Here is a 12,748-nt window from a genome sequence, read left to right on the forward strand (position 1 = left end):
CTCAGGGCTTCTTCCAGTTCTCCTCTCTTGGGACCCCACAGCAACTAGATTACCTGAGTTCTAATCCTGTTTCAATACTTAGTGAACTTGGCAAGACCTCTTGGAGCCTCTGGTTCCCTGTCTGTAAAGTGGGGATAATAATTAAATCAATAGCTTCAGGCTTTTTGTGAAGATTAAGAGATTCCTGAGAACAGTGCCTTGCCCTGCTGTTAAATGTTGGATAAAAGCAACTATTATTATTGCTATTTGAGGCCAGCCCCATGGAGGCAGCAGCAGGTCAAAGACACAGTGTGTGTCCTTGAGAAACTCACATCACAGAGACCATGCTTGAATCCAGTCAGGACCTTGAAATAAAATCCAAACGCTCTGTCACAACCAGTAAGACCCTCTGCGATCTGGCCACTGCCCACCTTGTTACTTTATCTCATCCCGCTCTCCCTTGTCCTTTGTTTTCCACCCACATTGTCCTCTCTAGCTCGCAGATACTTCCAGCTCTTTCCCACATCTAGGACTCTGTCTGTCCTGCTGCCTCTGTCTAGAACACTCTTCCCCCACTTGTTTTCCATCGTCATGTCAAATTCCTCACCCTCAGAAAGCCCTTCCCTGGCTTTCCAAGTCCGAGAGGCACCCTCCTTCCATTCCCCTCAGCCTCCTATCTCAGAACACTGTTGCGTTTTCTTCATGGCACTAATGATTATCAGACATGATCTGGTTTCCTTGTTTATTATCTGTCTCCTAAAACGTAAGCTTCACAAGGCAGAGATCTTATCTGGCTTGTCCTCCTCTGTCCTCGTAGCATTCAGAATAGTGCCTGGTCTCTACTGGCGCTCAGTAACTACCAGCTGAGTGGATGAAGGAACAGGGCAGCTGTGACCCTAGGACAAATCTGAGTAAGCCCAGGGCTTCCATGGGTGCCACCAGCACTGGGCTGAGGGGAGAGAGTTGTGGGGCTATTTGCCCAGTGCTCCCAGATTTTCCATGTGTCTCCCAGGCCAGACAAGTTTCTCTCTTATTCCTTTTTTTCTCTTTTAATTCCCTTTCTTTCTTTCTTTCTTTCTTTTTTTTTTTTAAGATTTTATTTATTTATTTGACAGAGAGAGATCACAAGTAGACAGAGAGTCAGGCAGAGAGAGGGGGGAGGAAGCAGACTCCTTGTGGAGCAGAGAGCCCGATGGGGGCTCGATCCCAGGACCCTGGGACCGTGACCTGAGCCAAAGGTAGAGGCTTTAACCGACTGAGCCACCCAGGTGCCCCAATTCCCTTTATTTCTTAAAGACTCGCTTACTTATTTGAGGGGGTGGGCAGGGAGAGGAAAAGAATTTCAAGCAGACTCCCCGCTGAGTGTGGAACCCGACATGGGGCTTGATCTCAAGACCCCTGGGGAGATCATGACTTGAGCTGAAACCAAGAGTCGGACACTTAACTGACTGAGCCACCCAGGCGCCCCACACAAGGTTCTCTTTGAAGGCAGGCTCCCAAGCCTAAGCATCTTCGTAACTACAGGTGATACCACAGATAACAAACCACCAGTACCATTATCGCTACCTAATCAGGGCGCTGGAGGGCCCCATTGCTGGCTCACAGGCAGCTTGTGATCCAGGAGGTGGCCCCCAGGGCCGAGGACAGTATGTATGGATTTACCGGTCAGGGGAGAAGTGTTTCAGCATTTTAACTGCTGGTGTGGGGCCTTCCCATCAGGCATGTGCCAACAGGCTTGTGAAGACCCTGCTGAGTCCTGTGGTTTCAGTGGTAGCTGAGGTCCAGAGTGGCTGAGCTTGTTGGTGCTTTTGTGGTCAACCAGGTTACCCTCTCAAAACCGAAAAACAAAACAAAACTAAAATAACCACAAGAAAGTCTACAAATGAGGAGAAAGGTCCAGAGAGGGCCCAAGGTCAAGAAATGACCAAAGACAGGGGTAGGACTTCAAGGCAGCAGGGCTGTCTTTCTGTGGAAGGGCAGGACAGCCACATTCTAGCTTCTTGAAAGCCCCCAGGGCCTCATGGTGGGGATACTTTCCATCCCATCTCCCCTGCCCTGCCCTGCTGGGTGCTGATCCCTCCTCCCAGGGGCTCTGTCAGGCCCCTCTGGCTGTGGGGCCATGCCCAGGCAAGTGAGGACAGGTGTGAGGTGAACTTTCCTATGCTTCCGCCTTCTGCATTCTTCCCATTGTCACCCCGATCTCCCCACACCCCCAAGGATTCCCTGGAAGCTGAAATGACTCAGGGATTCCAAAACTAGTTCCCCCAGGAGGAAAACCCTCTGGAAAATGTTTCTCATGGCAGGGAATCACCCAAAGGAATCCCACAGAGCGGCGAGGAGATAAGGACAGAGGCTGAGCAAACCGGAGGGGTGGGGTGCATGTGACTCAGAGCCCAGGTTCTCAGGTCAGAGCCGATCACCACAGTGGGGGAAAGGCCAGCCCTGGGGGCAACCTAGTGCTCGCAGGGGACTTCCCTCTGCCTCATAGGGCTTTCTTCAGGATGTCCCGGTACAGAGGGAAGAGGACACCCCAAAGGCCTCTCCTGAAGGGCAGTGTGGGTCTCTGGCAGCATCAACAAGCAGCTGGGATCACTGCCAGCTCTTTCGAGCACCCCCTCCTGGACAGGGCCAAGATGGGAAGATCTGGGTCAATATGAATCTCTGAGTGTCTCATTGGTTTGGGGGGCTCCCACAGGGATCCAGCTCTTGTGGAAGAGCAGTGGCCCGTCACAGCCTTTTCTGGGGTTAAGGGTTTCTCCAGAACCCCCAAAAGCCATGTGCCAGGCAGTGGGTCCCCTCCAGCAGGGCTGAGTGCCCAAGTAGACAGGAATGTCCCTGGCCTCTGTCTGGCAGGTTCAGGTGAGACCTGTCCTGGCCCAAACCTGGGTAAGCAGGAAAGCACAGATGGAGAGTGAGGAGGGGGAGGGCCTCTCTTCCATTTGCAGCTGACTAGGGGGTCAGCCCAGTGTGGCTCCAGCGTGCCAGGAGGTTAGAGTTGGAACCGGTCAGGGCTGGAGTAAAAAGCCAGCTCTGTCCCTAACTATACAACCTTGGGTAGGTTACTAAATTTCTTGGGGTCTTAGTTGTGTCATCTGTAATATGGGGATACTAGTTTCCATCTCATCGTTTCGTTGTAAGGATAAAATGAGCTGCTTCAGGTACAGGGCCTGGCCCTATCCTGGCACGTGACACAGAGGAGCCAAGGTCCCATGGCACACAGAAGCTAGAGGGTGTGGGGGAGCCTAGGGCAGACAGCAGGGCGACGGGAGTGGGTGATGTGTTCCTCACCTCAGTGCTTTTCCTAAGAGCTCCTGCTCCTCCAGCCACCACCTGTTTCCCCTAAACCCCCGCCTCACCCCCAGTTCCAGGTTTCCTCAAACCCACCAGAACAGCTTCTCCAATTCTCCAGGCCGTCCCCCCAACCTGATCTCATCACTCCTCTGCTCTGGGACTGCTTTGCCCTACAGCATTTGAAGGATTCCTCCTCATTCTGCAGTTTAACTTATTCCTGGGTCCCTTTGTTTATTTTCTGAGTCCTTGGTTACTAGAAGAGTATTTTCTAAGGGAAAGCACATGCAAATCAGAAAACATCATTCTAGAGACCATGTCTGTGTATGAGTGTGTTGGGGGTGTGGGTCGTGAGTGTGGGGGATGAGGGGGATGGATGGGCAAGGATGGAGAGGAAAGGCTTGGAGGGAAGTAGGTGGCCTGCTCTCAGCACTGTGTCTCCCAGGAGGGGTGACCCCAGGCTGACTCATGTCTTCAGGGTCAGGCCTAGTTAAAGCACTTCTGAGCACGGATGCCCCCTCCTGGCCGACAGTGGCCCATGGAGCTGGGGGCGGGGCTGAGCTTGGGTGGACTTGCCCCATGACCCTAGACGGGCAGCTACCTGCTATGGCCCTTGTCCCCAGTGCCTTGGGAGTGGGGGTAGGGGCAGGTCCGTTCTGGAACTGGGATCTCCTGCTGGGCCGTAGATGAGGCTGTTAACAACCAAGCCCTTCCCCTTCCTGGCTTCACATCATTTATGCAATGGAAGCAACCACCCACATCTTCTTCCATCAGACCCTACACGTCCAACTGACAAACTGATGGGGTCAAGGCATTCCAGGCAGTCCTGTGGGGTTAGGCCTGCATCCCTGGCCCAGAGGAGATCAGGACAGGGTGGGATGGGGCATGGAGCAGCCACTGGAGTGGGTGAGGGGTAGTGGGTAATGGACAATGAGAAAGATGTCTTAGGTGATGGGGGTCCTAGATGTTGGGGTCATCGAAAGCAAGAAAGGGGTCAGAGAACAGAAGGGTTGAGGGTCAAAGGAGATAGAGGGAAATGTTCACTAAGCTGGGTGACCAGATGGCTGTCTGAGAAGAAAGGGAATGGTAGAGACAAGGCCCTGGATGAGGGCATGGGAATGAGGCCTCTTGAAGACAGACCAGATGATGTTCCCTAATTTGGGGTACCAAGCCAACCAGGGGAATTCCCATAACACCAGTTATCCAGTGCCCAGAATGGCAGAGTACTATTACTTTGACCCCACACCCAGAAAGGTGCAAAGAACAGATTTTCCCCAATAGGCTCCCAAGGTGTGATGTGAATTACAACTTCCATGAATATAACATTTGAGCAGCTTTTGGAAACACTTTCGGGTTTTTTTTTGGTTTTGTTTTGTTTTTTAATGTCAGGTCACTCCCTCCAAAAGGTCGTGGAAATAAATTTGAATAAACAAAACAGGTTTGCTGAAAATAAAACCAGGACGCCGCAGCCGCTCCAGTCAGCCTACTTCCACAAGGCCCCACCCGTCAGCCAGCGCGGCACTGTAGCTGGGTGAGCAGCATCAGACATGAACCAGGTGAGTGTGAAGGGGCCGCACAGGTGCTGAGATATCACTGAGGGTGGAGAGAGGCCAGGCTCCAGGGCTGGGGCTGGGGCTGGGGGCCAGGTGGAGCTCTTAGGGAACAGCTGGGGAGGGAGCACCCTGATTGTTTGAGAGCAGTTCTCTCATTGGCCTTTTCCTGTAGGTGATCGTGTTCTTGGTCATGGCCATGGGAACCCACAGCCTCAATTTTCGCATCCGGAAGGACTGCGCCCACTGGCCCAGCTGCTGCACCGGCAAAAGGCAGGACCCCACTCACGAGTGGCTGAAGGGGAACACTGTGCTCAAGTTCCCCCGAGAGGCCACGGGCTTCACCCACCACCCAGAATCCTGCAGGGCCAGTGAAGATGGACCTCTCAACAGCAGGTCTATCTCTCCCTGGAGATATGAGTGAGTCTGCTGCCCCCTCGCGAATGCCAGCACATGGGCCATCAGGGCGTATGAGAGGGACTTGGGGGAGGGGTTCCACCCAAGTCCAGCCGGCCCACACCCCCTTTTATCTCAGAGAGGCCATAAAGGTAGAGGCCTCAGGCAAGGCCTAGTCTGGGTGCTAGCTCCCACTATTAGTGGGTGACTTTGAGCTACTTCCTCAAGGTTTCAAAGCTGTTTTTTTTCCATCTGTAAAATGATGTAAGACACCACCCCCCCACCCCAGGCCATTGTAAATGATGTAAGACCCCCCAGGCCAACGTGCAGATCAGATGAAATAATGTGTGTAAAATCTGTACTTAGTACAGGAAAGGTTGGTTTTCTCCTTTTCCTCTCTTCTTCTTCCCCCTCCTCCTCCCCCATCTCCTCCTCCTTCCTCTTCTGTCCCTACAATGGGACATGTTTTTCTAACTGAAATATCAGGGAATGAGGGTATGAAACAGGCACGAAGCACCCCAATACCCACTACCAGTGACCCAGTCCCTAGGGGGGCTGTAAGTGTACCAAGTTAGTGAAATCTTCCATTCTGAGGGTAGCCAGAGCCCTGGGCTGGTTTTCTTTGGTTATGGGCAGTCTTACTCTTCCATTCAGTGTGCCACACAAATCCTAAAATTCTCTCTTGGTGCCATGATGTAACACGTATTAGGAAGCAGTAAAATTGGGACAATGACACAAAATATTAAAAATTAGGGCCTTAGGGATCCTTGTCTTGTGTATTCTTGGGGTGCCTGTGTTCTCATTCTTCGTAAGTCTAATTCTGGCTCGGCCTTGGTTTTGGGGATGGTGGACAAGTTCGGTGGGTAGGGAGATGGTCAGCTTTGGGTGAGACCAGATCCCTGGTAGAGACTCCAGGTCATCATGCTTTGAAGTGGTCTCAGAAGTCTGGCTGGGTCCCGGGCTAAATCCAACAAGGCGGGGAGCCACTCTGGGAGGCTGGGTGCCAGAGGGCTGACCTGGCTGGGATCCAGACCCCTCATTTGGAAGCCATGAACCCCTGATGACTACTTGGCTGATCTTTCCGCAAAGTATTCTTTGCCATACTCGTCCCACAGGCTGCTCCTCAGGAAAAAGTGATGACAGTTAAGTGTGGGACACCTGATCCAGCCCTCACCCCTCAGAGATTCATAATGTGCTCAGCACATTCAAAGTTGCAAGAAGTCTGCAGAAGAGAAACTGTAAATTCAGCATTTCCCAAACTCATTTGGCCCCAGGCCCCTTTTCTTGTAGAGTACTTATTAGGGAACCCACCCTGGGAAAGGCGGCTCTAGCCGAGCCCCAGCTCGTGAGGGCTTGTCTGCATGGAGAACGGTCTTGCAACCCAGAGGCTGTTTCCTGCTAGCCTTTGGGAGGTCCAGACCTTTGGAGCGTCTACATTTTGAGTCTTGTTTTGGCCACAAAACCCTTTCAGAATAAATAAATAAATCTTACCATTCATACTTACCTGTGCTTATAGTAGATGCAGGCAAGTGTCTGGAAGGATATGCAGGCACTGGTCGACAGCGGCTCCTTCTGGGGAAAGGGACTGGTAGGGAGACTGACTGTCTTCACTTTACAGTGTTTCATACTTGGATATAAGAGCGGTTTTTACTTTATAATAATAATTTTTAAAAGTCCTAAAAATGTAGTAACAATGACAAAAAGTAACCTCATGCCGGATGTACATGAGATGGAAGCAGCGCTTGTCTGGGGGGCCTCCACATGGCTCCGGGACCAGAAAACCACCCCTCCTTCCCTGCCCCTCACTACCGGTGGGGGAAAATAAATCCCAGAGAGGAGGGGGTGACTTGTTGAAAGTCACTCAGCAAGTGGGTACAAGAGCTGAGTGGGGGGGAGGGTAAAAGCTCAGTCAGGGGGGTCCTACCCCAGCCGCTCCCCAGTCCCATTCCCTGCCTGCCATGCCAGCCTCCCTCCAGAGTCTGACCAGTGCCTCCTCCACAGGTTGGACCGGGACTTGAACCGGCTCCCCCAGGACCTGTACCACGCCCGCTGCCTGTGTCGACACTGTGTCAGCCTCCAGACGGGCTCCCACATGGACCCCCTGGGCAACTCAGAGTTGCTCTACCACAACCAGACCGTCTTCTACCGGAGGCCGTGTCCCGGCGAGCAAGGCACCCAGGATGGCTACTGCCTGGAGCAGCGGCTCTATCAGGTCTCCTTGGCTTGTGTGTGTGTGCGGCCTCGAGTGACGTCCTAGTCGTGCTGCCCTAGTCGTGCTGCCCCTGCCCGGTTCCCGGTCGGACCACCTGCCACAGCGAGCCAGGATGCCTGAGTGCTCAGCACTTCCAAAGAACTACCTGGAGCAGCAAGACTGTGGGACAGGATCGGGGACTTTCAGGGGAACCGCACGTTTCACTTTTTAGAGTGGATGGGAAAGGTGGGGCGAAGCAGCAGAGAAGCTTATGGCCACGGGAAGAGGACCTCCTGGCACTTCCTCTTGGGAAAAGTCTTTAAGGCTCCAGAGACCACCTGTCTCTTCCTCTTCTCCCATCCCCAGCTGCCCTGGCACGGCACAAGCACTTTCTTGCTCCTTTCCCCTTTGCCAATGGAGAACCCATCATTTCATGTGTTCGTCCATCTGTCCATCTGTCCATCCATCCATCCACCTGTCCATCACTCAGTGACATCTACTTTGCACATACCTTGGTGCAGTTACTAGGCTCTGAGGAAGAGGCTGTTATTGAGCATGGAGAGACTTACCTAAATAAATAATCTGTATTCAAAATGGTCTAATTTATCTTGGCGTCCCCAGTGCCTGAACACCAGGCTCCCCAGCCTGGCTCCTTCTCTTCCCCATGGTCAGATCTTACCTACTACCCTGTCCTTCTGCCTTCCAGAGTTTCCGCTGTGGCCTCCCATCCCTCCCCTTCTCTGGCTCCCTGGCCTATCCCTGAGCACTGGGGTGGGGGTCAGGCTGCCCTCCTGGCATGCTGGAGAGACAGAGGCCCATTGAGGCACTACGGCAGGCACACAGCGCCACCTTGTCCCCCCAACAATCTGCCTTTGTCCTCACTCTTGGCTGCTACAGCCTGGGCCAGGGGGGTGCTGCCTGGGCCGGGCTCCAGCTCCCACCCTTTCTAAAAGGAAAAGGGGGAAAGGACAGCCAGGAAGAGGGGAATTAGGGGAGGGGGATGTAAACTTCTTCAGGCTTGGGTCCTTTGGGGGGCTCCTGGTCTAGCTCAGATTCTCAGCTTACCTCCCAGCTCCTCCCATTTTCTGTGTGGACCTCCTCCTTTCCCCCCTCCTCCCTGCTCTCCTTCTCCAGGCCGGGTTGGGCTCCAGCAACCAGAGGGCTGACCACTCCTCCCCGCCCCTCCCCTCCCCTCCCCATGTGCTTCCCGGGGTTGAGGGGCGGGGGCGATGCAGGCACCAGCAGGGGCACTCTGGGCAGCTGGGAGAAGGCCCCTCTGGCTGGGCGAGGCTCCTTGGCGGCCCCTCGGCCGACCTCCCCGCTTCTCTTGCAGGTTTCTCCAAGTGCCTCCCTGCTTCTGTTTGCTTCCCCATCTCTCCAGGTTTCTGTTTTCCCAGTTCCCTTCTCAGGCCGGTGGCAGTGGGGGCTGTGCCTGGTGGGCCCCACGGAGATGCTCAGTGCTCGGGATCGCCGGGATGGGCTCCCTGCGGAGGGGGCAGCTGCGGGGCTCCAGGGCTTCGCTGTGGACAAGACTTTCCTTTCCTCCCTCAAAGGCATCCTGCTGGAAACCGAGCTGGTAACAGCCACCTCCCCGACCTGGCGCCTCCATCTCTCCCAGTATGATCTCACTCCCCTCTCTCCCTGCTCAGTGCTCTCACTGGGCTCACCCCTTGGGTGGTCTCCTTTCCGGGGCTCTCTGGACACCGCTCCTGTCCCAGCTACCCTGCCTTCCTTCTCCACCCGCCCTCGGGCTGCCCCTCCCTCTGAAGGCCCTTACAGCAGCTTCAGCAACTGCAGGAAGAGCTGAAGTTAGAATAAGACTTTATCTGCGTCTACTCCCCGTGAACACCTGCTCTCGGGGCAGGATCTTCCCCTGTCACTTAGTAAGACCTGAGTGTCCTCCTAAGTCCGTGTGTATGTGTCAGTGACATTGCCAGAGCTGAAGGGACCCTTAGTCCACTGTGGAACTACTGTCTTCTAAATCTTGGCTCTTGGTGCAGAGCCAGACGGGCTGGTGTGTACCCTGTACCCTGGGCTTTCAGCAGGACACCTCTTCTGTGGGTTCCATAGAATGGTATCCCCTGGAGGGGTGCAGCTTGGTCATACTGCTGGGGTCCTGGACACGGGGAGCTGGGAAGCTGGAGATTGCCCTCGAGGGGCCAGTGCCCTGGAGTGTGCTCCCGCTACCAGGGGTGGGGAGACTGGCAAGGATAGGTGTTGGGGGCGGCCTGAGGGAGTTTCCGAGGAGGGGAAGGCAAAAAAATCTGGCTAGGCCTGTGTCCCCTTCCTGGCAAGCTTCACACCCCCGGGTCCTGCAGGCCTTGACCTTCGTCATCTTCATCTGCTTCACGGCCTCCATCTCCGCCTACATGGCCGCAGCGCTGCTGGAGTTCTTCATCACGCTCGCCTTCCTCTTCCTCTACGCCACCCAGTACTACCTACGCTTCGATCGGCTGAACTGGCCCTGTCTGGTGAGGGACTCTGCCCCACCACATTCTGGTCCCTTACTTCTTGAAGGTGAAATTTCCCTTTTCCCTCCCAGCCTCTCTCCTTTCCCTGGGTCAGTACGGGGCCCAGCTCCTACACAATCACTTAGAGCTGCTCTCTCAACTCACTGAAGCTCCCACCCCAGCCCAGGCCCTGCCCTGGCCCCCTGGTCGGCCTGCTCCAGCTCTGCCCACCTCCCCCTGGCCCGGGGTCCTGGCTCCTAGTCCTGGCCACTCTGCATTCACCTGCATCCCTTCCCTGGCTCACTCGTGCTCTCTGTATCTCTTCCAAGTGCTTCATATCGTGCCCAGGGGTCTCTCCATGTAGGGATTCACAGTGCCTGAGGGTGAAGTCACTGACTGGCCTGGAAAACCTCAGGATGATGTTCTCTTGCCTTTGACTTCCTTTTGACCCTGGTCCCCCTCCCCCCCATTCCCCAGGACTTCCTCCGCTGTGTCAGTGCCATCATCATCTTCCTGGTGGTCTCCTTTGCAGCTGTGACCTCCCGGGATGGAGCTGCCATTGCTGCTTTTGTAAGTCCAGCCCTACAGAGCTCCCCAGGCCCTTGGGACCCCTGGCTGGTGTTTGCACACCACTGGTGCCTCCCCACAAGCCCAACCCAGGGCTCTGGTTCACACAGTGCCCCATCCCGCCCACCTCCCTCTCCCTTGTACGTGATGGCCGGCGGCTTTCTCTGTGTCATCCCAGCTCCTACACACCTACTCCCACAGGTGTTTGGCATCATCCTGGTTTCCGTCTTTGCCTACGATGCTTTCAAGATCTACCGGACCGAGATGGCTCCCAGGACCACCCAGGGTGAGTGTCTGTGCCATGGGGAATGGACGTGCCCCCTTCACCCCGTGCCCCAGCTACCTGATCCTGATATGCCTTCCCTTCCTGGCTCCATATTCACAGAGGACCAGCAGTGACCCTGAGCTAACTGGCTCCTGGGCCCAGCCAGACAAAAGGAACAGAGCAGCCCAGACACATTTCCTTTGGATTCCCTAGCCTGCAGCCTAATATCCCCCAGCCGGGCCTTCAGGGATGGAGTATGGCCTGAGAAGTCACCAGGAACTTATCTGTGGGGCTCAGTGCTCTGAGACCTGACCCCCGATGAAGCTCTACCGGGAAGGGGGTGTTTTGGGGAGGGAGAGCAGGAAGAAGCTGATCATTCCCAAATTAAAAGATTTGAATCCTATTGGTGTCTTTTTCTTCCCCAGGAATTAGGCAGATCAGGAAAGCCAGGGAGTAGTCACAAAAAAGCTGCCTGGAGCAGGTCATGGTCCCTTCTCTGCAACCAGGTCTGAGCCATGAGGAAGTGGGACTGGACTGAAGGTGCTGAAGACTTCCTTCCACACCACACTTCCTCTCTACGACCTGTGTGTGCCACGCTGCTTTATGGTGGGCCTGCTGGTTGGGCTCCCAGAGTCCTGTGTCTGAGAAGGCTCAAGCCTTCCCCACGTGAGTGCCCACCAGCCGCACCTGTGCACACAGGTTTCTTAGGGGTTTGGAACCAGGTGCTTGCCTGGGGCGTGTTTAGAGCTCCCCCTTGTGGTGTGGGGAGGACTTGGCCCGCAGACCACAGGAAAGAGGGCAGCTTGTGGCACCAGATGAAGGCAAAAACCCTCTAGATACTGGCTCTGGAAGAGCTCTTAGATATCAGCAGGTCCAATGCCCTCATTTCACATAAGAGGAAACAAGCCCAGTTACAAGAAATGACTTCTGCACTTGTGACAGAGCTGGGACAAGAACCTAGCTTGCCTAACACCTATACAGGTGATCAGGATATGGTACTGAGCTCCTGGTAGCTCAGAAAATAAATGGCCCAGCCTCATCTCTAGCTCCCTCTACCAGTGGGTCTGCTCGACCAGCTTAACAGCAAGCAAACATTTTCTGAGCATCTCCTGCCTATAGACCCTGTGCTGGGCCCTGGGGGATTCACAGGTGACAGGAGGGCCTGTCCTTGGGCATTCATACCCAGGGAAGGTGACAGGCTAGTGAAGGATGGTCATGACTGCCCACAGCGCATGCTAGGGGAGGGTTGGGCTGGGCTTTTTGGAGAACAGACACTGCTACAGTACAGGAATCAGCCCTGCCTGGCCCATGACAGCCAGGGTACTAGGGATGTCCCTGCTCACCCACATGGCCTAACTCAGCAGCTCATACAAGCTGGCTTGCTATCCCTCTAATGCTGGCTTGCTCCTGCTCTGAAATATCTTCCTTTTTTCTGGGGTGCTCCTTCCAGAGGCCGGCCCTAGCCCCCAAGACCTGCCTGAACCCTGGAACTTCAGTAGAGCTGCTCTGCTTCCTTAGGTGGTAGTCGTGGGCCTGCCTCAGTCTGACTTCTCCAACTTTCCTGTCCTCGTGTCCGGGCTCCTCACCAGCACAGGCAGCCTCCCCAGGGCTAGAACCAACAGGATTTTGTGTTTTTCTGGGTTTCTGCTCACATGCTTAGGGCTCTAGGCACTGATTGTCCACCCTAAACCTTTCAGGGAGGCATAGCAGGGGCTTCCCTAGCACCCTTTATGAGATGGGGTTACCAGATGCAGGGATGAGAAAGTGGTTAGGAGAACTGGGCTGTAAAGCCCAGCAGGGGGCAGGGATTTGTCTGGAGCAGAATGGGGCCGGGACAAGCCCTGTTTCCTGGGCAGGAGTATGACCTGGAGGAGACTGTCCCTGGTGGGTGCTCCGGGAGAGCTGGGGTGTGATCTACAGCGTGTACCTGCTCATACACCTGTGCCCACCTGTGCCTGTGTGAGGGGCCAAAATGAAGCAAAGCTCGGCTCTGGTCCACAGTGCCTGTTGAAACAGGCTCAGTGTCAGGGGGCCAGCGTCCCAGGATTCCCCTCTCGGTGAG

At 54.9% G+C, this 12,748-nt stretch overlaps 2 protein-coding genes across 4 annotated transcripts; both read left to right on the forward strand.

Annotated features, from left to right (window-relative positions):
• Positions 1-4,660: 4,660 nt before the first annotated feature.
• Positions 4,661-7,991, forward strand: IL25 (interleukin 25). Of its 2 annotated transcripts, none has more exons than XM_032341708.1 (3): positions 4,661-4,823; positions 4,993-5,213; positions 7,215-7,991. In XM_032341708.1, exons 1-3 carry the CDS (start codon positions 4,815-4,817, stop codon positions 7,468-7,470), a joined length of 486 nt encoding a protein of 161 aa, XP_032197599.1. In that variant the 5' UTR covers positions 4,661-4,814; the 3' UTR covers positions 7,471-7,991. The 2 variants fall into 2 exon arrangements, with proteins under 2 accessions (XP_032197599.1, XP_032197598.1); XM_032341707.1 differs by having other exon boundaries at positions 4,665-4,823; positions 4,993-5,237.
• Positions 7,992-8,378: 387 nt separating this feature from the next.
• CMTM5 (CKLF like MARVEL transmembrane domain containing 5) lies at positions 8,379-11,083 on the forward strand. Of its 2 annotated transcripts, none has more exons than XM_032343856.1 (5): positions 8,379-8,980; positions 9,723-9,921; positions 10,332-10,424; positions 10,623-10,707; positions 10,807-11,083. In XM_032343856.1, exons 1-5 carry the CDS (start codon positions 8,603-8,605, stop codon positions 10,829-10,831), a joined length of 780 nt encoding a protein of 259 aa, XP_032199747.1. In that variant the 5' UTR covers positions 8,379-8,602; the 3' UTR covers positions 10,832-11,083. The 2 variants fall into 2 exon arrangements, with proteins under 2 accessions (XP_032199747.1, XP_032199748.1); XM_032343857.1 differs by having other exon boundaries at positions 8,387-8,980; positions 9,723-9,875.
• The last annotated feature ends 1,665 nt before the right edge of the window (positions 11,084-12,748 follow it).

The sequence above is a fragment of the Mustela erminea genome, chromosome 5, assembly GCF_009829155.1.
Source record: "Mustela erminea isolate mMusErm1 chromosome 5, mMusErm1.Pri, whole genome shotgun sequence".
In the NCBI taxonomy this organism is placed as follows: domain Eukaryota; kingdom Metazoa; phylum Chordata; class Mammalia; order Carnivora; family Mustelidae; genus Mustela; species Mustela erminea.

Coding starts and splice junctions, on each gene's coding strand:
- IL25 (XM_032341707.1), top strand. Junction 5,238..7,214: donor ATCTCTCCCTGGAGATATGA/GTGAGTCTGCTG, acceptor CCTCCTCCACAG/GTTGGACCGGGACTTGAACC.
- CMTM5 (XM_032343856.1), top strand. CDS start 8,603: ATGTGCTTCCCGGGGTTGAGGGGCGGGGGCGATGCAGGCACCAGCAGG. Junction 8,981..9,722: donor TCCTGCTGGAAACCGAGCTG/GTAACAGCCACC, acceptor CGGGTCCTGCAG/GCCTTGACCTTCGTCATCTT. Junction 10,425..10,622: donor GAGCTGCCATTGCTGCTTTT/GTAAGTCCAGCC, acceptor CTACTCCCACAG/GTGTTTGGCATCATCCTGGT.